Genomic DNA, 25,130 nt, shown 5'->3' with positions numbered 1-25,130 from the left:
TTTTCTTCTAATTTTGGTTGCATTAATTTTGTTTGTGTAAAATCTTTTTAATTTAATGTAATCAAAATTATCCATTTTGTTTTTCATAATATACTCTATTCTGAGAATAATAAATTCTTTCCCTGTTCATAGATTTGACAAGTAAACTATTCCTTGCTCTCCTTATTTGCTCATGGGTTCACCCTTTATATCTAAATCATATATCCATTTGAGCTCATGAGATGCTGGTCTATGCCTAGTTTCTGCCATACTGTTTTCCAGTTTTTCCAGTAATTTTTGTCAAATAGTGAGTTCTAGTTGCAAAAGCTGGAATCTTTGCACATATCAAATAATAGATTATTTTAGTCATTTACTTATATGTTTTGTGTAACTAACTTATTTCACTGATACATCTCTCTATTTCTTAGTACCAAAATAGTTTTGATGACTGCTACTATATAATATAGTGACTAAACCACCCTTCTTTGCATTGTTTTTTCCTTGTTAATTTCCTGACCTTTTCTTCTTCTAGGTGAATATTACTATTTTTTCTATCTCTAAAAATAGTTTTTGGTCATTTGATTGGTATGGCACTAAGTAAATTAATTTAGATAGAATCGTCATTTTTATTCTATTAGCTCTATTTTAGATCTGACTTTATTTATGTGAAAAATGTTTTTGTAATTGTGTTCACATAGTTGCTGGGTTTACATTGGCAAGTAGACTCCCAAGTATTTTGCATTTTCTAGTTATTTTAAATGGAATTGCTCATTCTCTCTCTTGCTGCTGGGCTTAGTTGGTAATATATAGAAATGCCTATGATTTATGTGGGTTTATTTTATATCCTACAATTTTGCTAATGTTGTTAATTGTTTCAGCAAATGTTTTAGTTGATTCTGTAGGAGTCTCTAAGGATAGCATCATGTCATCTGCAAAGAGTCATAGTTTTGTTTCCTCATTGCCTATTCTAATTCCTTCAATTCCTTTTTCTTTCCTTATTGCTAAAGTTAACATTTCTAGTACAATGTTGGATAATAGTGGGGGCAACTAGATGATGCAGTAAATAAGAGTACAGGCCTTGAAGTCAGGAGGACCTGAATTCAAATCCAACACATTTAACACTCATTTCCTAGCAATGTTGTCCTGAGCAAGTCACTCCCAATTGCCTCACACATAAAAAAAGAAAGAAAAAAGATATTGAACAATAGTGGCAATAATAGACATCCTTGTTTTCACTCTTGATTTTACTGGAAATGCTCTAGCCCTCTATTCCCTTACAAAAGTAGATAGGTATGCTTTTCATTTAAAGGATAACTTTTAATATTCCTGTATTCCTTAGTGTTTTTCTTCTACCTCCCTTATTTGATTTTTAAAATTCTTTTTTGAGCTCTTACAAGATATTTTGGATTTGAGACCAATTCATATTCCCCTTTGAGACTTTGCATGTAGGCATTTTGACCATATTGTCCTCTTCTGAGTTTGGGTTTCATCTCACCACAGTAGCTTTCTATGGTCAGAGTTAATGACTTTTAAAGTTGCATCCTCCTGGGGCACAAAGGATTTGTTTTGATGGGAACCAGGGGCATGGTCACTGGTCTTCTGCTCTGGGCCCTTCAAGGTTCTCCACTTGCTCACTTGCTGGGCCCTGCCTACTCATGTCTGGTGTCACGGGATTCTGGGACTGGCAGTTTGCCTTCTGTGCTGGAGTTGGAGGCTTCACAGCTGGATTTCTGTGCCACTTGCCTGCCAAAGCAGGACCAAGGGGCTTCAATTGTTGATCTGTGCTGTATTAAGAGTTTTCTGCTGGCTTATCTGGACACCTTCTGGGCTGCGCTGCACACTCCCCTGCTACGCAAGTGAATCAGACCTTTCCTGAAATTCTTCTGAAGTTATCTTATATTGGAAAATTGTTGGAAAAAAATGTTTCACAATTGTTTCATTTTTGTGTGTGTGGGTTCTGTCATTCCAGAATCCATCTAGAGGCTTGATTTAATGTTCTTTATGAGGAAAACTGGGAAGAGCTCAAGCAACTTCCTGGCGTTTCTTCACCATGTTGGCTATATCCTCCTACTACCATCATCTTGAACCCACATGTGCAAAAATGTTGTTGCAGCCCTTTTTGTAGTGGCAAGGAACTGGAAACTGATGGATGCCCATCAATTAAGAGAATGGCTGAATAAGTTATGTTATATGATTGTTATAGAATATTATTATTCCATTAGAAATGATCAGCAGAATGATTTCAGAAAGGCCTGGAGAGATTTACATGAACTGATGTTAAGTGAAATGAGTAGAACCAGGAACAGCAAGATTATGCCATAGTTCAGTTCTGATGGATGTGGCACTTTTCAACAATAAAATGATTCAGACCAGTTTTAATAGTCTTGTGATGAAGAGACTATTTGCACCCAGAGTGAGGACTGTGGGGATTGATTGTGGATCACAACATATATTTTCATTTTTTTGTTGCTGTTTGCTTGCATTTTGTTTTTTTCTCAATTTTTCCTTTTTGATCTGATTTTTCTTGTGTGACATGATAAATGTAGAAATATGTTTAGAAGAATTGTACATGTTTAACTTACATTGAATTACTTGCTTATTAGGGGCAGGAGGTAAGGGAAAGAGAGAGAGAAATTTGGAACACAAGATTTTGCAAGGATGGGTGTTAAAAACTATCTTTGTATGTGTTTTGAAAATAAAAGGCTATTATTTAAAAAAAAAATTCTATCATCACTTTCCCCTTTCTCACCACAACAACCATTAAAATCTCCCTTGAAGCAAATAAGTATATTAAAGCAAAAAAAAAAAAAAAAGCACCTCTGAAGACCTTCTGAATTGGGTCGCTGCTTTGGTCAAAGTTCTGAAGTCTTTTGATGTTGTTTCCCTTTACTTTTTTTTTGTGGTCATCATGTAAATTGCTCTCCTGGTCCTGATAATTCATATCAATTCATACAGGTCATATAGTTTCTCTGAATTCTTTTATATTTGATATTTCTTACAACACAATAATATTACATTATATTCATAATCAACAATTTGTTCAGCCATTCTACAAACATATATGGCCTTTCCCATTTTTGTTTTTTTGGAATATATACCTTGTAGTGATATTACTGGGGTCACAAGGTATATACAATTTAGCCACTTGTGTAGTATAATTCCAACATCCTGGCACTGTTGGAAAATAACTGACTACATTGTTAGGTCACTATATTGTCACTTTCAGATGTTGATTTATATGTTCCATAGCTTGATAGGCTTTTCATTTAATTTTCTTTTTAGGAGGGGGTAAAAGCCTATGTTACCAGCTACCAGCTTGTGTTTCTCCTGGAGTTACTATTGTGATCTCTCCACTGAGATCACTAATAATAGATCAAGTGCAAAAGCTAACTTCATTGGATGTAAGTACAAATTCAAACCATTAAAACTGTTTAAGAGAATAATAGCAAAATGATGCTATTAAAAAAATAAAATAATCTGGTAATTTGTTATTCAGTACTGTTGTTGAAATGTAAAGCAAAATGTTATGTATATATAAAGCAAAAAGGTTGTTTTGGCTTGCAGAGTTAAATATTTTGTATCTATTTGCTGCACTTTATAAGATTATCAATCTAACTTTATTTGGACAAAAAATATTATAGAAAAATAACTCTTTTTTGCTAATCTAAATTTTTTATTTAGATTAGGGTTATTATTTAGAAAAAGTTTTTATATACTGCCAAGCCAGTGTGAATCTCATTTACTTTAAATACTTGAAAGGAATGTGTATTTTTATTTTCTCATCCTGAATGTGGACTCAAATTATGCATCTTTTGGGTCACCATCAGTATCACCACCAGCTATCTCATAGCAAATATGAGATATCGCACTTTTTCTTCCAGAGAAAATGAGAGGGGGAGTATGACCTAATGTTAGAACACTAATGTAAAGATGGTTATAGTAGATCACTCCAGACATCATAATGGCAGCAGTTTTCATTGTATTTCTGCAGAATCCTCCATACGGTCATAAGACATATGGATTAAAGGATATAAAATACCTTACTAATCATTTGATCCAGCCCTCTCATTTTTGCAGATGGCAAAGCTTTCAGAAAGGTTCAGAAAGGTTATGGGACTGTAAGGAAAATGTACTCTTCTCCCAGTGGTTAAATCTGCTGGCAGTGTTTTTCAGTCTCATCTTCTTGTTCCTCCTACATTCTGTTTCCTTTTCCCAGCTTTTTCCTCTTCAGGCTCTTGGCTCCTTTGCTAGAAATGTACTTTTTCTGGTGTTCTATTTCCTTTTTTCCTTTTCAAAAGGTCAAAATACCTATTCTTCATAAATGTATTTGAGATCTTCTATCTTGTAAGCGAGATTTGGGTTTTTTGTTAGTCTCCCAAGTAGCAATTCTCCCAGGAGAAACAAGGGTTTATAAAATATCTTCATTTCTTTTAGATGTAGAATTTTATCCAGAATATCTTCCTTAGCTACCCAGCACCATTTGACCTTCAAAATCTCTCTCTCTTTTGATAGCTAAATAGCTAACTCTCTAGTGTCATAGAATGTATCAATTGTATAAATTGAACTTAATGTAAATAAATATTTTTTAAATCTGCTGTTAAATATTTTTTCCCTAGATTCCAGCTACTTATCTGACAGGTGATAAGACAGATTCTGAAGCTGCAAATATTTACCTCCAATTGTCAAAAAAAGATCCAATCATAAAACTTCTATATGTTACTCCAGAAAAGGTTTGTATTATATTGTCATTTTAAATCATGATATTAAAATATGCTTTTTGAAAGCTTATTACATCTGTTTTTCTAGATGTCATATTGTCTCGCATATATTAATTTTAGAAGATCTTCCTCAGCATTTATTTACCTAAATGCTAAACATCATATTTGCTGGTATTGAAACAGTTCCCTAAAAGAAAAATTCCAGAAATACACAGTTTAAAATAACTTTGTTTCATATAGCATTATTGCCTGAAGCAAGAAACTATTTTAAGTTTATAAAGTACCTTTTTTATTGATAGCTTTTATTTTTATATCACTTTACATATCTCATTTTAGCCTTTTTCCACTCTGCCCCCCAGAGAGTCATCCTTCATTACAAAGAATAAAAAAGTTTTAAAAATTAGTTTTAAAAAACTTAGCAGTACATTGAAAAAAAAAAAATCTGCCATCTAGACTCTACAACCATAATCTCTCCCCATCTCCATCCTTCTTTTAAGAGAAAGAGAAGAGCTACCCCTCTCTCTTTTTTGGGCCAAGTTTAATCATTAAAATTTCATAGCATTTAGCTTTAAGTTGTTTTGTTTCTATTCTTTGTATTTGTTTTAGTTGTTGTGTATATTACCGTCCTGGTTCTGCTTACTTTGGATCAGAAGTGGTGTGTTTTTATCTTTTTTAGAAGAACTTTATCATGATAAATTTTTGGTTTAGGTCTGTGCAAGTAACAGGCTGATTTCTACTCTGGAAAATCTGTATGAGAGAAAATTATTAGCACGTTTTGTCATTGATGAAGCACACTGTGTCAGTCAGGTAAATGTTACCTTTTTATGTTTGAAATATTTAAAAATTGCACTTTGAAAAGAAAATTTATTCTTTAGTAAATCACCAATGAAAACTCATATTGAGTTTTTCTAAAGAATTTTCTAAAGAATTAAATCAGTTTAGCTCTTTATAACCTCTTTTAGTAGTTTTGTAATTTTTATTAAGATGAAATATTGACTGAATTTTGTTTTGTGGCTATCTTTTTCAAGTGAAAAGCTAAATGATTAGGGGAAAAAAACACTATTCTTTATTTTTCAACTAGTGGGGACATGATTTTCGTCAAGACTACAAAAGATTGAATATGCTTCGACAAAAATTTCCTTCTGTTTCAATGATGGCTCTCACAGCCACTGCTAATCCCAGGGTGCAGAAGGATATCCTAACTCAATTGAAGATTCTCAACCCTCAAGTGTAAGTTGTTGGAAAAATTGATATTAACATTCCTTAAAACTATTCTTCTCTTAATGAAATACGTGACAGTGTCCCATCATTTTTAAAAAGGAGAATTAAATTATATGTTGTATTTTATGGACATATAACCTTTAACATTTATTTAGCTTTTTAAAGATAAGGAAAAGTGCAGACCATTTTTACCTACTGTTTTCTCATTTGATTCTTAAAACAACCCTATAAGGTAAATACTACAGGTATTATTCCCACTTATAGATGAGAAATCTAAAGCCAGTGGGGTAACCCGAAGCCACAGAGCTGATAAGTAGCAAAACCAAAGACTGAATCCAGTCTGGGTCTTCTGAGTCCTAAATTCATATCCTAGAATGTAGTTTACTAACTAATTCCAAAGTACTTCACATTTTAATATTCTATTGCTTCAGTGTTTTTGATCATGGAAATTTTGATCTCGGGGCACATAAAACATTTTTTAGCTTGTTCACATCATGACAGTAAACTCTTCCTTAGTTTTACCTATACAATGATCATCCAAAAATTAAAAAGATGATAGTATCCCTACATAAATTGGTTTTAATTGACTCTAATTCCACACTTAAGTTTGTAAAGTATATGACTTAACATGTATTTGAAATAAAATCTAATTTATTTTTAAATTTTTGACCCATTTTCTGAATTGCTAATAAAATCAATGAATTAAAATGTAAGGGAAAAAATTAGTTAAGGCATGTTCATCAAAGATGTCAGAGAGGAAACTCAGTACAGATTCCTAGTTGAAAACAGGACTCTTTATATATGATGAGGTTAATTATGTTCTATTCCTGTTCACAAATGACATTTCATTATTCTTGAATAATAAATTCTTGTATAAATTGTTCTTCTGGTCCTATTTACTTTATTCTACATCGTTTCATGTAAGTTTTCTTAGATATCTCTAAAACTATTCCTTTAGTCATTTCTTAAGGCATCATAATATTCCATTATCTTCATACATGATATCCCTGCCCCCATGCATACTATATTTTATTCCATCATTCCCCAATTGAGGAACATCCCTTTACTTTCCAGTTCTTTGCTCTTTTTAAGCTACAGGTTTAGTGTGGTATCTTGGAGTCAGAGGTTATGCATAGCTAGCTACTTTCTATATACTATAAATAGTTATAGATTGCTTTTTAGAATGGTTGGGCCAATTCATATCTCCCCCAGCAATACGTCAGTTTTCCTGTTTTTTCATAGCTTTTTTAGTATTTTTCATTTTCTCTTTTTGTCATCTTGACAAATAGATAAATAGACATCTTTGGAATCTTGGAGTTACTTAAAACTTTCATGTCTCCAATTATTGGTGACTTGGAACATTTTTTCATGTGGCTATAGATTTCTCAGATTTTTTTTTTCCTTTGAGAACTGCCTATTCATATTCTTTGACCATTTATCAATTAAGGAATAGCTCTTATAAATATGGACAGTATATTATGCCTTCATCAAGACAGCATTCTATAAGAGAGCCAAAACCACTTAAAATAGATTAGCCTATCCATCAAAAAACCAAGTGAGTGAAGGCAGCCTATTTTTTAGATTATTTAGATAAATAAACTACTTTTGATTTATTCATCATTATATATAACCAGTGAATTGGGTCCAGAATTAACAAGATAAAGAGGGAAGGTTGGACTGCTCGTGAGAAACTATAAAGCTCCTTTATTGAGCTTTGTATTCTGTATTTGATATTATTATCCTATCCAAAATTCTTCCAGAAATAAAGGCCTATCTTTCTAATACTTATATTCTGTCATGTAATTTTATAATTTTTAATCATGAAACATTTCAGCCTCCAAAGAAAGTGTTAGTCTGTGGAGAGATTTCATAGCAGATGTGAGCAGGCTGCACATAAAAGCAAATATGGAACTACAGAAGGCCAAAGTGAAAGATGTCATTTTAAAATGTAGGTTCAAAGTATAAAATGGACTGACCATGGGCAAAATTGAGGGATGACCAGTAGAGAGTTTATGTGATCCCATACCCATAGGATCAGAAAAAAAATCAAAAAAGGCCTCATTATGTTAGGTGGATCTCCTTGTGGCAAACTTGTCAGAGATCATGAATAAGAATTATTCAGGATACACAGGCATGGGTGAGTTGAAAATAACATCATTTAAGAGCAATTCACATAAAGAGATCACAACTCACTTGAACATTTAAAAATTTATTTTTAAGACCATCAAACAATGTATAAATCTGAGAGAGAAATAAAACATAGGCTAAAAATGAAAGTCTAGAAAAACTTAACATTGGGATAAGTAAAAATAGCAACTTATAGGGGCATTTGAAGAAAAAGGAAAAATGAACTAGTCTGATTATATGGGGTTTGGGTTTTTTTTAATCTGAGAGAAATTGAAAATTCTATATAAGAATAAAAATGGACATTCAAGTTAGATAGCAATCAAGACCTTGTAAAATATATTGACAGCTGTTGAACTATACAATGTAAAATAGGAAATTTATGTAATTTAAGGTTTCTTCCAGTCTTAATGCTAATAGTATTTTTTCTTTTTTTTTTAATAATAGATTTTAACGTTTAAAATACATGCAAAGATAATTTTCAGCATTCACCCTTGCAAAACCTTGTGTTCCAAATTTTTCTCTTTCCCTTCCCCTCATCCCCTGCCTCTAGAAAGTAAACAATCCAATATAGTTTAAACATGTGCAGTTCATGCTGCACAAGAAAAAAAAAAAAACAGATCAAGAGGGGGAAAAAAGCAAGCAAACAACAATAAAAATGGTGAAATTGACCTGAATAGATTACCTCATTGTTGAAAAGAGCCAAGTCTATCACAGTTGATCATCGTATAATCTTGCTGTTGCTATGTACAATGTTCTCCTGGTTCTGCTCACTTCACTTAGTATCAGTTTATATAAGTCTTTCCAGGCTTTTCTGAAATTATCCTGCTGATAATTTCTTACAGACCAATAATAATTCCATTACATTCATATATCATAACTTATTCAGCCATTCCCTAACTGATGGACATCCACTCAGTTTCCAATTCTTTTCCATCACAAAAAAGGGCTGCTACTGATAACATTTTCCATAGAATTAAGCCATGGTACTTTAATACAGAAATTTGATGAGTTTTAGAATTTCATCAATGCAATATTCAGAATACCAAATTAAATATTTTAGTACACTTTGTAAATAAATATATAAGGTGCTACCTATATAAAGTTATAATAATATTTTTCTGGCGCTTTTGCCTTTATGTTTGACAAAATTAATGTTCTTTATGAGATGTATAAAATATTATACTTCAGATTCTAGTATGTATGCCATACACAAAAGTCATTTCTAAAGGCTTTGCATTAATATGTGAAAGCTTCAGAGAAAAAATAGAAATAATTTTCAGCATGTTTCTCCATCAACCTTATGTTATGGTGACTGCCAGTTGGCATATATTCTTACATCATCTTTGCTAATGGTCATATATCCTGAGTTGAGGAGAGGGAGTTCAGAATTCTCTGAGTAACTTGTGTGAAATTTTTTAAGGAAAATTATTGTTAGTGAATATTGCTAATGACAGACACCTGTGTTTTCTTATAATAATTATCTTGTCATAATGCATGTTATTACTGGATTTACATATGAAAGCATCTTTAAAAATTATTTAGTGCAATACTTTGCTTTTAAAGATAAAGAAACCATAGGCCTAGGAAGGCCAACTGTATTATGTTATATGTAGGAAACAACAGTCAAGATTGTGCAAAATCTTTGTAGAAATTTTTACAAATGAATAGATAGAATAGTAATAAGTTTCTCTTATATTCTCTTTCATCAATTCTTTTTGTTAACATTTGGCATTTTGGAGACAGTGAGACTACTACAGTTAGTGGCTCCCTTTGTAGATTCTGTGATCTTAGAGGGGTTTTTTGTTTTGCTTTGTATTTATTTTTGCTATCTTTGATTTTAATAAAGGTTTTTTTTTTTCTTCTGATATGGAATACTTTCTGAAATTTTCACTTTGGTTATCTCTCTGCTTTTTCTATTCTGTATTTTTTTTTTAATCTAAATCTATTTTTCTCATTATCTTTTACTCCCTTCTTATTGCCACTTCCTTCCCTTCTTCATCCTTAGCTTGCTTCCATTTCATTATTGTATGTCATTCCAAAATCTCCAATCAGCTTATCAAGGCAAGTCAGTATTTATGTTCCCTGTTTGGATGGTCACTGTTTTGAACTTTTGGAGATCATGAAAGTCAGGTTGCCTATGAAGACTAAATTTTGTGTTCTGATCTTTTCTAGGTTTAGCATGAGTTTTAACAGACATAATCTGAAATACAGTGTATTGCCAAAAAAACCGAAAAAGGTGGCTTTTGATTGTTTAGAGTGGATCAGAAAACATCATCCACGTGAGTAGAGACTTGTGAATTATATTTGAGAATGTTAAATAAATGTCTCTTTAATACCACATGGAATATAGAAAACTGCATATTAAACAATTCTTTTCTCATTATGAGAGCTCTAAGCAGTTATTTATAGTACAAACTATTTCAATTCTGATTCTTGGAGTTGGTAAAATCCCATTTGGCTTGACAACAGTAATCAGTAGCACAAAATATATGCCACCTGCATCTGTATTGTTGTTAACTCTCGATTGTGATTTTTTTCCTTTTGAGTTGATAATAACTTTCTCTGACTTAGTGGCAGTGTTTACATTTTCCAGATTTTTTTATTTCTATGTCCTTTCCTACCCATTTGCTGCCTTTTAAATTGATTATATGAAAATGAGACTTGAGGTTAATTTCATTTATCTGTATAACTCTTTTCTTCCATAACAATGGAAAATTGGTACTAACTACATATTGTTTATGCAAGAAAGAAAAAGAACATCAATTATTCCCATTTTATTAATAAGAACCTACAAGTGGAAAAATAATTTATTCAAAGTCATCTAGTCTGTTAGTTGCAGAACCAGGATTAGATCTAAGTATCCTGACTTCTGGTTCATTGAGTTTACCTATCTGAATTATATTTTCAACATGAAATTTCTCCATCTTTTTTTTTTTTTTTTTAATATATTGAGTTAAAATTGGCCGTTTTTCTCAGTATAAACTATTTTGGTTTGTTTGCAGATGACTCAGGGATAATTTACTGCCTTTCTAGGCGTGAATGTGACACGATGGCTGACACCTTGCAGAAGGATGGTCTTGCTGCCCTTGCTTATCATGCTGGTCTCAGTGATTCAGCTAGAGATGAAGTACAGCACAAGTGGATTAATCAAGATGGCTGCCAGGTAACATGAAAGCATTAGGCAAGAAGGCTTACAGGAGATGAGTAAGAATTTATATAACATCTAGAAATATTTAGCAAGTTAAAGGTAATCAACATCAAAACAAGATTGTAATTCAGATGGAAAATGAATAAACCTAGAATATTGTTAAAACTTGGTAATTCTGAACTGAGCCAATTATAATGTTAATATAATATCTAACTTTGACCTGCTAGCTTACTTAATGTCATATCACATTCGAAGAAAAAAAGTAAAACTATTCACATGAAATGGTCATTTTTGGTGCTACTCGATTAGATGTTCCTTACAATCAAGGTGAATTCTTATCCTGTACTTGTTAGGAAGTCTTGAGCTTGCTAGACTCACAAGATAGATTCAAACTTCTCTCTCTCTTCTCCACCTTTTACTCCCACATATAATATACTTTTTTCTCTCCTACCAATTAAAGTGACAACCCTGATTTTGTGCCATTTTATAAACTATTTTTCCTGTCAGTCCTTACCTTAAGCAAAGAAATTATCTGAATTTGTAGTGAGTGGTTTTTAAACACACTGGTAACTAAACAAGATCTTCCAGTTGAAAAATGTCAGATCTTTTAGCTCTTTAGATATTTCTGATTTTTGTAGAATATCTTATAATTGTGTGCTCAGAAATGTCCTTTTTAAAATGCAATTATCTTTAAATATAACTCTCACTTACTAGTCCTTATTCCATTGATGTGTATAGATGGGCACTCTCTGGATACCTCCTTTACCTGCTGTCTGCTACAAGAGGTTGCATTCTACTTTTCCTTTCTAAAAACACTTTACCTTGACGATATTACCATGTATTTTTGGAAGGACAGCTAACCTGGAGGGCAGCAGTTGCCCTCTACTTTAATAAAGGTACATATTTGGTTGGTAAACATTAGGTTACCTGCAGCTCCCTCTTCTGATATTAGTCACAGATATAGAACAAACCACAGCCCCTCCTCCTTCATTCTCAGTTGCTTCTGAAATTCCCTTTTTGCAGGAGCAGCCCATTTTTTGGAAAAAGGTATGAGTAAAAACTATTTGTTTATAAACATGAAATTAATTTGTTGAGCTTCATCTGAACAATTTGGGGTTTTTTGTATGATGTAGTACAGCCAGAATCTTTGTAGCTTTATTTTTTTTCTAACCAAATTAATAATTTTTAAATGTGTTGATACATCTTCTCACTTATAAATCATTTTCGTACATGATAGATACTGCATTCATTAAGTACATACTTTGTGTCAGATATCATGCTAATTCTAATTTGTAAAAATAGCACATAAAGCAGAAGTGGGAAGAAGGAGGAGGGAGGAGATTCACGATGGGTCAAAGCAGTGTAGACATGGAGCAGACCAGAAAGCAAACCAATACAGAAGTGAGACTTCAAATGAATTGGTGGCTTCAGGCAAACTCACCAGTTTTCAATTGGTAATTAATTCTTCTTGATTTTAAATCATCTTTTGCTTTCTGAAGAAAATCTTTTTTCAGTGTGATCTACTTTAAATTTTTACACAAGATTGATTCTTCCAGTCAACAGATATAGTATATTTAGCATGTACTTTAAGGCATTATGCTGTTAGAATTTCCCTTAAACTTTGCTATATCTTGAATTTTAAAATTGGCCTATCATTAATGCAAATCTGGGTTGGTATATGGCAAGATAGTTCAACTATGAGAAAGGGAAGCTTGTAAGCTGGTAATGAGAAGAGCAGTTGATAGCAAAATTGATGATTGAGTTTTGGAAGAAGATGATCATTACTATTTGATTAAGTCTAAAAGTGTACAATAATTGGAAAAACTTCTGCTCATAGCATCTGTACTGTTCCCCCTGTAACATTAAAACATATAAAACATTAAAAAAAGAACATAGAGCTTCAAGATTGACTGTCATTGATGATGATCTTAGCTATCTCTTAGTACTTGGGAATACTCAGTAAAATGATAGCTTACTAAAATGCTGAGCTTTTTGCTTTGGATATGCTTCTGCTGTTTGCATGTTACCAAAGGTGATAGTTTTTCATGTTAATTGAGGTGAACTAAACTGAAATATTAACTTAATGTGAATAGTTCATTAGAACATTTGAAAGTAAAATACAGTGATATAACTCCTAGAAGTATATTATTTAATTTTTTTTAACTGCTTTAAACTTTTAGGATATATTATATATAATTTTTTGAGTCAGAGAGTTTAATTATTTTTTTCTCAATAGTATTTTATTTTCCCAATTACATATTAAAGTTGTTTTCAACATTCATTTCTGCAAAATTTTAGGGTCCCAATTTTTTCTTCCTCCTTTCATGGGATCCCTCTTCCCCAAGCAAGCAATCCAAGATAGGCTATGTACAATCATTTTGAACAAATTTCCACATTTGTCATGTTGGGAACACCTTATATTTTGAATAAAATGCAATCCTAACTTTGCCTTCATAAGGAAAACATTTTTGAGAGGTTTTTAATTTTGCATTAAAAATTCTTTAACAAAAACAGAAAGCCATTGAAATTTTTTATAACCTTATTTTCCTTAAAAACTTAATTATGCTTAAATATTATTACTCACTGCTATAAACTTGAGATTTTGTGAATTTTCTGGATAATATTTTCTGATTTTATTTCAGGTTATCTGTGCGACAATTGCTTTTGGCATGGGGATTGACAAACCAGATGTACGCTATGTTATCCATTCATCTCTCCCTAAATCAGTAGAAGGATATTACCAGGAATCTGGCAGAGCTGGAAGAGATGGTGAAATGTCTCACTGTCTGCTTTTCTACAACTACCATGATGTAACCAGACTTAAGAGACTTATTCTTAGTAAGCTGAAATTTTCTATGGAATGTTATGAAGTCTTTAGTCTGTATTCCCCTTGGTCATATTACCCTTAGATTAACACATAGTCATAGAACAACCAAAATATTTATACAGGGCGTCCCAAAAGTACAGATTTAAGCTTTATTAGCTTGAATTTGTTAACTAAGATTTTTAGAACACTCTATATAGATAGGAAGTGATTTAGAAATGACTTTAAAAAATTGTTTAAGTGGTACTAAAATGTAATGAAGAGTACATTTAAAATTATATTTTTAAATACTCATAATAACGTTAGTATCAGACTTTGAAGGGTGAGATGGTATAGTTAATATTGCAACTATATGATATGTTGATTTGCTTAAAGAGATTAGATAAGTTTGGGGCAAGTATTAATAGTATAAAGAAATGGTGGGGCAGTATCAGTAAGAGATATGGATTGACTTGATACTTTCTAGCTCTGTTTTTATGGACATATTGGATAGGAAAAAAAATTACATCAATGATGTCTACAGAAACCTAGCATTCCTTTCAATTATAAATGTAGACAGAAAATATACTGAGAAGAGCTACATAGCTTCATCAGTTGCCAGAGGGTTCCTTAACACAAAGAAGGTTAAGACCTATAAATTGTCTTAATTCAAAGGTAAAATAGGAATTGTCACACCAAAATTACACTTTGAATGTTGTGGGGAAGGTACTTTATAAGATGCAAAATGTCATATAAATTTGAATTGCCATTTTTTTATTAGCCTTGGATTTTCCACTGGATAAATGAAATGATCAAGGTTACTAGAAATTATAATGCAATCCAAATTTAACCATTTTTTAAAGCTCAATGTTTTGGGGAAATGCAAGATTTCTATTCCATGTATAAAAAGGAAGTTTGCTAAATACTTTGTTGAAGCACTTGAAGGCAGGAACTTTTGGTTTGTATCTACACGATGCCTGACACATAATAAATACTTATTCATTGATTCTATAATAGTTAGTAGGTCAACTTCTATTATTGAAAAGTCTCTAACAAAAATGATTTCCGAGACATATCTTATCAATTACTTATCCCAAGAAAATAAGTTTGGGGCAAGTATTAACAGTACACAAAATATAAGATAACTCACTCTATTTAGTTCTTTGTAATAGGATTTCATTTGTAATAATGTCAGTAATTTTCTGATTTCATTAAATTATCTTGCTTTCACTATATTTAGTGATATATATTCATCTGTTTTTGTTCTAATAACTGTATTTTTCTATAATATGCCGTAATTTTTCAGTGGAGAAAGATGGAAACAGTCATACACGACAGACTCACTTCAATAATCTCTATAGCATGGTACATTACTGTGAAAACATAATAGAATGCCGAAGAATTCAACTTTTGTCATACTTTGGAGAAAATGGGTTTAATCCTAATTTTTGTAAAGAATACCCGGATGTGACTTGTGATAACTGCTGTAAAAAGAAGGTAAAATGAGGGGAGTTTATTTGTGGCTGTTTTTTTGTTTGTTTATTTAATGTCAGAATAGGGAAGGTAATTAGTTGATTTTGAAATGAAGTATAAGTTAGATTTAAAAGATGAACTGTCAAGGATGAAAAGAAAAAATTCTATAAAATTAAGTATTACTAAAAATATGTTGACAAGTGATTTTTATATTATTTTCTTTCCTAAAGGTTTGCAAAAAGATCTTGGATACCTAACCTTCCAAAATAGTTCAATCTTTTGTGTATTTATTAGTTATCAAGATGAATTTTTAGACTTTTCCTGTGGCAGGAGAGAAGAGGGAGGGATTAAAAGCACTCAAGTATATGAAGCATTCAAAATGACACAAAATGTATTTATGGCATAGGGCAAAAGCTATTGTTTTCATTGGAGTTAGGTTAATGATTATCCTCAACTAGGAAAATACATAGATTTGCAAAATTAGTAAAAATTTATAGAATGCCAGCAAATGCTTTTATCCAGTTTACATCTTGGCAATAGTTTGCTAGTCTCATAGGACCTAACCCCTTTTGTGTTATTATGTTTACCTGATTATTCTTTCTGTATTTAGGAAGTTTGGTTAATTCAAACAAATATTCCATCAAATTCCTGCTCTATGACTTTCATTGTGCTAGGTGCTTTGGAATCTCACACAAAGAAAGTAAAAGCTACAATTTATCCACACATATTTTATAATCTAGTTGAGGAAATAAGATAAACATCTGTCAGACAATTAGAGAACAAGAGAGTATGATTTCTAGGAAAGACCAACAAATTCAGCCAAAAGTAGAGAGGAAAGAGAATCTGGAATTCCTATAATTTGTTATCTTGTATAAATGGTCTCTTATGGGCAATGTAAAGTATAATCTGAAGGAAATACATTTTAAATCCTAGCAGTTTGGAGACCAGTTACCGTCTTAGTTTTAATAAACAATTATTTGCTGCTGATAGGAGTATAAGACAAGGAATGTGACAGAAGATGTGAAAAACATCATAAAGTTTGTTCAAGAGCACGATTCATTGAATGGAGAAAGAAATAAAAATATGGGCTCTTGTGGAAGATTTACTATGAACATGTTGACTGATATTTTCCTGGGTAAGTTGTTTCATTGTTAGAGTTGATTCTTATGTTAAACAAAATTCAGGGAATTTGTTCTAGATACAGAGAAGAAAGCAGATCTGTATTCTTGTAGTATGATACTTTTATAACAGTAAAATATTAGCTTTTAAAAATAATTTTTATTGTTTAACCACTTTTACAATTTTATGTAAAAAGTATGCCAGTATTAATTTTTTAGAGGAAAGCTATATTAAAAGGCTATTATCCAATTTCATCATAGGTTCTCAGCTATAAAATTTTTAGAGCATCAAAATATATCCTTCCCATGAAGTTGTATTCATAACAAGGACATTGTTAGGAATCCCTTTGAAATGAATGTGACGTCTGCTAGGAAATAATAAACAAATACTAAAAGCACATTGCTTTTTCTTCCATATTGCTTTGGATATATTTAGATATTAATTCGTTGGCACATAAGTTAGAAATTACCTGTTTTTTGTTTTGGGGTTTTTAATGGTATTTCTTTAGCATATGTTGATATAGTTGGAGTCTATGTTCCCTTATTGCTTAATGGCAAATCAAAACTCTCCTTTTGCTGAATAAAAAGAATAGAATGGTATATAATTCACACAAGTCAATTTTTTTTTAATTTAAAGAAATAATTTTATGTGGACAACAATCAGCAAAACACTATTGCTAAGGTTATGGAAATAATTTTGTTATACAGAATATGTTTTAACTTATATGCTTTAACAAAATTTTATCTCCAGAAATATATTTGTAAGATGTCACATTTTTTTATTTTAAAGGGGAAATGGCAGGTATTTTTACACAGATGATTTAAAAGAAAACAGATCTAAAGATGTAAAAGACATCTATTCATCCATCCATATCTCTCCATGGATTTTCTATGAAATAGTATGTTCAAACTTAACCCATGTTTTGTATAGTTAAGACTTAACTATCAATTAGTTGTTAATCTATGCTAAAGAAATTTCTTATGCTTTCTCATCAGGGAGTAAATGTGCTAAAATTCAGACAGGCATATTTGGGAAGGGAGCTGCTTATTCACGTCATAATGCCGAAAGACTTTTGAAAAAGCTGATACTTGACAAAATTTTGGATGAAGATTTGTATATCAATGCTAATGACCAAGCAATTGCCTATGTGATGCTGGGTGAAAAAGCCCAGGCGGTCCTGAATGGGTATTTACAGGTAGATCATTTGAAGTCTATATTTATCTTTACCTTCTATCTGCATTTTTCAAGTAAGTAAGGAGAAATGGTTTTATGGTATAAAGATCATAAACATTTGTATGTTTGAATATGTAAGTGTGTGGATGTATATTTATTGAAATACATATTTTATAAAAGGTAGTCCTATAAATTTGTGTTCATGAATTATGAATTTCTAATCATTTCTCTAGAAATTTGAATAAAAATTGAATTAAATAGTCATACTGAGAACATCAAAATTTAATAGAATTTTTTTGTTCATATCAGTGACACCTAAGTTATTTTTCTTTTCCCAAAAGGTGGACTTTCTGGAAACTGAGAATTTAAGTGGTATAAGGAAGCAAAAGGCATCAGTAGCAAATATATCCCAGAGAGAAGAATTGGTTAAGAAATGCCTGGGAGAACTTACAGAGGTCTGCAAAGGTCTCGGGAAGGTTTTTGGTGTCCATTATTTCAACATATTTAATACGGTTACTCTAAAAAAGCTTGCAGGTATGTATGGACCTTCAGTTACTTGAATCATAAGAATGTAGATTGAATAATTAATTTTACTAATGAATTCTCTTTATCATAAATATGCCTTTAATTGCCTAAAATCCATGATCCCTCGAACTGAAAGCTTAAAAACTATAGTTTCATTTCAGTCAGGATAAAATAGCACTTTTGGTAAGAATATATTCTGTATTACATTGTTTTCATATTGTTTTCTAATGGTGTGTCTTAATGGGAAGGGTTTCCATGATCTTATCAGCTTCAACATTAAAATATGTAAAAAAATTAAACACTCATCATTAATTGAGAATATTTGTTTTCCACATTTTTCCCTTTGTTCATAATCACACCTTCCTTTTCCATTCTTTCCATCACTGTTCTAACCCAATTCCTTTCACTTGATCCTAGGATAATTATAATGATCACATTGCCCTTCATGTCTTCAGTCTTTTTACTCAACCATTCTAAACTAAATACTACTTCAGTAGATGAAAATACTGCTCTCCATATCATTACGTATTCTTTAAATTTAAAACTTGTAGCTTACAGAATAAAGACTCCTTAAGCTGACATTGAAGTACTCCTATAGTCTGGCTTCTGTCTAGTATTCCAGTCAACAAGTCTTTTAATTGTGTTCCTAGTTAAATCATGTCCATTCTCACTTGTATGCTTTTATTTACATTGTCCCTCTTGCCATAAATGTTGGCTTTTCAAGCCTACTACCTCAAAGCCTAGTTTTAATACTCTTTTTACTCACAAAACTTCGAGCTATCTCAGCTTTTCATGATTATTCCCTCTTCTGATTTATCATTCATTTGGCCCTTAATAGGTACCAGGATTGTTGGTATTGGTTTCTGCCTTTCATGTTCTGTGCCTCTAACTAGATTGTAAACTCCCCAAGAGCAAAAACTCTTTTGTATATATGCATTTTTAAGTCCCCATGGCTTATTTGTACTGTTTATTTTATAACTGTTTGATAAGAATGATGTTTATAACTTGTAATTTCTGTTTTATGCCTATGCATAGAATCTTTATCTTCTGATCCTGAGGTTTTACTTCAGATTGATGGTGTTACAGAAGACAAACTGGAAAAATACGGTGCTGAAGTGATTTCAGTACTTCAGAAATATTCTGAGTGGACATTGCCAGGTTCAGTATCTCTTTGACAGAACAATATTTCATTTTGTTTTTTACTTCTTTTTTTTACTTTTTTACTTTCTGTTAAGTGTTTATGCTTTGACATAGAATGCCAAACCCAATAATATCAAAAGTATATCATTCAGTAGGATGGGCACCTTTGAAAATTACATTCATTCTTAAAAGCCATCAGCTTACCTAGTGTATCAGAATATAACTTAATTATCACCTTAGAGAACTGAAGGCAGAACTATGGAATAGTATAATCTTGTAAAAAAAAAAAAAAAACTACAAAAGTTAATCGACCTCTTTAAGCTCCTGTGTGTTGGGTGACTACAAAAATCCCTCCTCCCAGTGAGCCTATATTCTAATCGGAAGGACAAGAGTGTGTGTGTGTGTGTGTGTGTGTGTGTGTGTGTGTGTGTAATAAATATGAAGTGAATAAATAAAAGTGTATTCAAGATAATTTGGAAAGTAGAACATAAGTAGCTAGGAAAATCAGTGAAGACCATGAAAAAGGTTGTGCTTGAATTGTTTCTTTGAAGGAAGGGAGACATTGTTTGAGGCATAGCTGAGGAGAGAATGTATTCCAGAAACGTGGACAAGCCACTGAAATGACACAGATGGGAGGAGATGACATTGTCTTGTGAGGGGGAGAGAAGGCCATTTTGGCTGGATCAGTAAGTATCAGAGGGAGAGTAATGTCCAATGGCACTGAAAACTAGGTTAGACCAGAACCAGATGGTGAACGTCTTATACATTATCATAGAGGCAGCAGGAACTATTAGAGGTGATTGAGTAGGACAGTAACATGGACAGATCTGTGCTTAATGGAAATTACTTGGGCAGCAGTATATAAGAAGGACAGGAGTGGCAAGAGACAAGGCAGGACATTAAGTAAAAAGCTATTGTAATACTTTTGGCAAGAGGGCCTTAACTAAGTAATAGTTCTGTGAACAAAAAGGAGTCAGATGTAAAAGATGTTGCAAAGATAGAAGCAGTAAGATTTGTCTGTTAATTAGATATGCAAGGAAAGGAAGAATGAAGAATATAAAATAATGCCAAGATTAGTAACCAGGGAGACTAGAAAGATGATCATAACTTCTATCCAAAAAAAGGAACTTTGGAAGAGGAAGGAGTTTCGGAAGAAGGATAATGAGTTTAGTCTTGACCGTGTTGAATTCGGTATGTCTCTGAGTTATCTGATTTGAAGTATCCAATAGCAATTGATGATAGGAAACTGAAGCTCAGGGAAGAAACTGGGATTGGATAAATAGATCCGGGAGCTCAACCAAGAGAAAATAAAGAGGGAAAAAAGAGGCAAGCAGTCTAGAACAGAACTTGGAGGAACCCCAGTGAGGGTGTGATGTGGGTGTGATTGAGAAGTTGTAGTCAGACAAGAAGGAGGAAAAGCAGGGGAGAGTTGGTTCATGAAAACCACAAGGAGAAGAAATAGTGGCCAGTACTGTTGATTGTGGCTAATGGATAAAAAAAGATGAAGACTGAGAAAAGACTATAAAATTTGGAAAATAAGAGACAGTTGGTAACTTTAAGAAGAGCCATTGCAGTTAAGTGAAGCTAGAAATCAAATTTGAGGAGTGAATGAGAGAGGAAGTAAGAATAAACAGTTTCTTCCAAAAGTCTGCCTAAAAAAGGTAGGAGAGTTGTAGAACAATAGCTTGAAGCTATGAAACTTGGGCATGTCTGAATCATGTAAGGAACCAATAGGAAAAGGTTGAAAATTTCAAGGTAGGAGCCATAGTTGGAAAGATGACTTGATGATACATCATCATCTCAGAAAGAAGCAGGTCTCAGAGAGGACTAGTAGGTAGGAGGAGTGTAAGAGTTACAGGTCCAAGGAGAAGAATCTGTTCATTATGAAATGGGAATCCCATAAATTCAGAGGAAGGGTTCAGTGGACTTGGAGTGAAGCATGAGGAGGGTAATGCCAAGAAGGGTAGGAATGAAAGAGCAGAAGGTAAAAATTGAGAGTAGTTTGCTCTGACATGGCTGGTGATTTATACAAGAAGAAGAATCGTTACAGATGCAAATTCAAATTTAGCTATTAACTAGCTCTGTGATTTTAGGAAAGCTACCTATAACTTCTCTGTGCCAGTTTCATTATCTACAAGATGGAATAAAGCCAGATTAAGTAAAAAAGTAGATCAGAATTTTTTGTCTGAACAAAACATACAATATAAAGTGCGTATTCTCTGTCCATAAAAATACCTGTTATGAAAATTCCTGAGAAATATAACTATTTCTAAGTATTCAATTAAGCTTTATCAGAAGGTTTATAACTACTGTCCTTTGATAGTCTTATTATTAAGCTTTAATAAGGGAATGTTTGAAATGAAAAATATTTTAGCATGTACCAAAAAAGTGGTCTTTTATATTTTCCTTCTAATATATTGCTTTCTAATTAGATACAATGTCAAGATCCAGTTTTCATGGATATTTTATTTACTTCTCCAGATAGCTTTTTTTTTTTTAAACTATGTTCCCAGAAGTAGCTTAAAGATAGGGACTTGATCCTTTATTGGTGCAGGTCAGCACCTCCTTTATAACTTACAGTGTAAAAGAGCTGAATTGCTGAAGGTCACAAAATAAGCATGTAATAGAGGCAAAACTTAAACCCAGGTTTTCCTAACTTCCCACCATCTTTCTAGTAATTCAAACTCACAGTGTAGGTATCTTTTTGTCGCATATCCAAACTGTGCCAGGTCTTGTCATTTTCCCCTTCAAAATCTCTCAAAGACTCCTTTCTCTTCTCTGACACAACTGCCACCCTGCTACAAAGGAATAAGTAGCCTCTCGTTGCTCTTCCTGCCTCAAGTTTCTCTCTGTTTCAGTCCATTCTCCAATCAGTCTTTTCTAATCAATAAATTCCAGTGGCTCCCTATTGCCACCAGAATCAAATATAAAATTTCTTAGGCTTTTAAAGCCTTCATAAGCTGGTCCCTTCCTACTTTTTCAGTATTGTTACACCTTACTCCCCTCCATGGACTTTGTGAGCCAGTGATAATAGTTTCCTTGCTATTCCTTCTATAAGTCATTCCATCTTCAGATCCATGCATTTTCACTGACTATTCCTAGTGTATGAAATTCTTTTCTCCTCATATTAGCACCTCTCTCTGAGGTACTTTCCACTTTCCTTGTGTATAATTTGTTTGTATGTAATTGTTTTCCTACTGTCTTCCCTGCCCTGCTCCCCATCCCTCTTACCCTCACCACCACCTCCCACATCCATTAGACTGAGAGCAGGAACTGTTTTGGCTTTCTTTGTATCCCTAGCATTTAGCTCAATGCATGGCACCATTGAATAGATGCCTAATAAATGTTTGTTGAATGACTTCTTGACTTAAGCCTACAGCCCATCTATGCCTAAGAACTTTTTCGCGTTTGATTTTCCAAAACTCTTTGTCTTTTATTGGTGTTGATGTGTCATTTCACTATCACTCCCCTAACAATTCCTTTGATAAAACCTCTTTTAATGAAGAATTTCTATTAAGCAACACATACCAACACATTGCCCATATCTGATAATATATGCTTTGTTTCATAGCTGTTGTCCATTATTTGCCAAGAAGAGGGAGGCTTGTTTCACTGTGAGACTGCTGGAGTTATGATTGGTCACAATGTTGATTAGAATTTTTCATCATCATTTTTAAATTTTCTGATAAATGTCTTTGAGAAGTAGGGCTAGCATAATACTCTTAATGTTTTATTTGTGATAGTTATTCAAAAGTGAGCTTTACTTTAAACAAAGAAAATAAATTAGACATTCTCTAGTTACAGACTAGAATCATCAAAATGTTAATGCTTAAAAAATAAATAAATAAATAAGCTAATCCATCCCCTTCATTTTAGAAACAAAAGTACTAAGATCCAAAGGCATTTATTAACATCCTCGAACACATACCACCGGGATGACAGAACTAGCTTTAGAACCCTGATTTCCTGACTCTCAGTTAAGATTTTTTTTCATTACACCAAACTATCTCTCTGGCCCTATTGAAGAGGAATCATCTTTAGTATGGCAAATATTTGAAAGCTGCTCAGGTGTAGGTGAAATAGAACTATAATAGATAATGGAACCCTGCTGTCTATGCTAGTGATGACATGAAGATTCATCCATATAAGTAGAATAGACAGGAACCCAAATCTTCCTGGAGACTTCTTTCCTACCCCCTGTCCTGGCTTACCAACCAATCGGCAAATGATTTTCCTTTTAAAATAGAAATGAAGTCCAGTTGTGTTCTGAAACAAATTCTGTGACTGCAAAATACTCTGAAATGCAAATCATTATGTAAATTATCATTGTTGCAGGAGTATACATTCATAGACACCATTTGACAACATAATTAGTGAAATGTTCACAGCTGCTATGTGAAGATGTGTTTGTACATATAAAAAGAAAAGTTGGTCTTGAATTTTTTTGTTGTTTAATTGTTAAATAAGCTTTTATATTGTACTGAAGTACTTGTCTCTATTAGATATAGTTACAATTAGTTATAGTACCATGAAATGCTAAGAACTGAGGAGAACTTTAGGAATTTTTTAGTTTTTATAGATAAGGAAACTGAGACCCAGAGATGAAGTTATGGCAGCACCAGGAATTGATCCCCCTCCTGACTCAGTGCAGTGTGCCATGTGGCATGCCATGCTGACTAATCAAATACAGACCTAATTTAAGATAGTTCCAATCCAATGGGCCTTTTTTCCTATTGTAATTAAATTAATGCTAGCTTTAATAGCTTAAAGTTATACTAATACTTCTGGGACACTATTTACATAGAACTTTATATATTTCAAAGTACTTTCATATTTGAATATTATTGTCAAGCCAATTAAAATCCAATTTCTCATTCTGCCCTAAATGTTATTGAAAAATTTGTCAAGTACCATAAGTGTCCTGCAGATATTATGTAATATGAACTGTTAAGAAAATGGTTCACAGTACTGGTTTTATAACCTCCCAGATTGTATTTAGTTATCTCATCAATAGTTAAATATTATAATACAACTGCTATTGCTTTTATATATATTTCATTACTTGTATGTGTATTGCTACTGAGTATTTGGGATATGAGTGGGAAAAGGACATTATGAAAATGAATAAATCGCCAAGTGTCATAACAGCCAAAATGCTGAAAGATGTTTCTTGACGTTACGTTATCAGTGAATTACTTTTTATAAGACTCAGTGAAAAAAAGTTTTAATTCCAAGATTGAAATCCAATAATTTCTCTCTTGTTATAACTAAATTCCCAAACTCATAGGATTACCAAGATACCAAGAAGTAATGTATCCAGAAGTTTTATTTCCCTCAATTATAAAAATATTGGTTTGATACCAAAACAACGTTGCCTAAGAATATGTATTATTGTCCATTTGTAGATAATGGTAATGATTCCCAAAGGCTAAATTCTCATAATGATGAAAGTAATGAAGAAGAAACACAAGTGTCTTCTCACTATTTTTCAAATAAAACTAAAAATGAGAGGAAGAGGAGAAGGGTGCCAACCTTTCAAAGGTCCAAAAGAAAAAAAACAAGTCATGGGAGCCAGCAATCAAGTTCAAGGAGGTATGTTTCTTTTGCTTGGGGTTATATTTTCAATTCATAGTAGCAGGAAGAAAAAAGCATATATATATGCAGGGGCAGCTAGATAGGATAGTGGATAGAACATTGTTCCTTA

At 32.5% G+C, this 25,130-nt stretch overlaps 1 protein-coding gene across 1 annotated transcript in view; it reads left to right on the top strand.

Annotated features, from left to right (window-relative positions):
• Window positions 1–25,130, top strand: part of BLM (BLM RecQ like helicase) — a 61,873-nt gene that overhangs the window by 32,700 nt on the left and 4,043 nt on the right. Inside the window, exons 9-21 of the mRNA XM_051981139.1 lie at window positions 3,262–3,380; window positions 4,596–4,709; window positions 5,406–5,504; window positions 5,779–5,927; window positions 10,218–10,324; window positions 11,048–11,208; window positions 13,836–14,031; window positions 15,303–15,493; window positions 16,460–16,604; window positions 17,584–17,783; window positions 18,103–18,295; window positions 19,322–19,444; window positions 24,832–25,018. Of these exons, the coding sequence (XP_051837099.1) occupies window positions 3,262–3,380; window positions 4,596–4,709; window positions 5,406–5,504; window positions 5,779–5,927; window positions 10,218–10,324; window positions 11,048–11,208; window positions 13,836–14,031; window positions 15,303–15,493; window positions 16,460–16,604; window positions 17,584–17,783; window positions 18,103–18,295; window positions 19,322–19,444; window positions 24,832–25,018 (1,984 nt within the window). The remainder of the gene's footprint in view (window positions 1–3,261; window positions 3,381–4,595; window positions 4,710–5,405; window positions 5,505–5,778; window positions 5,928–10,217; window positions 10,325–11,047; window positions 11,209–13,835; window positions 14,032–15,302; window positions 15,494–16,459; window positions 16,605–17,583; window positions 17,784–18,102; window positions 18,296–19,321; window positions 19,445–24,831; window positions 25,019–25,130) is intronic.

This window comes from Antechinus flavipes, chromosome 2 (assembly GCF_016432865.1).
Source record: "Antechinus flavipes isolate AdamAnt ecotype Samford, QLD, Australia chromosome 2, AdamAnt_v2, whole genome shotgun sequence".
In the NCBI taxonomy this organism is placed as follows: Eukaryota; Metazoa; Chordata; class Mammalia; order Dasyuromorphia; family Dasyuridae; genus Antechinus; species Antechinus flavipes.
This window is presented reverse-complemented; position numbering and strand designations above follow the sequence as displayed.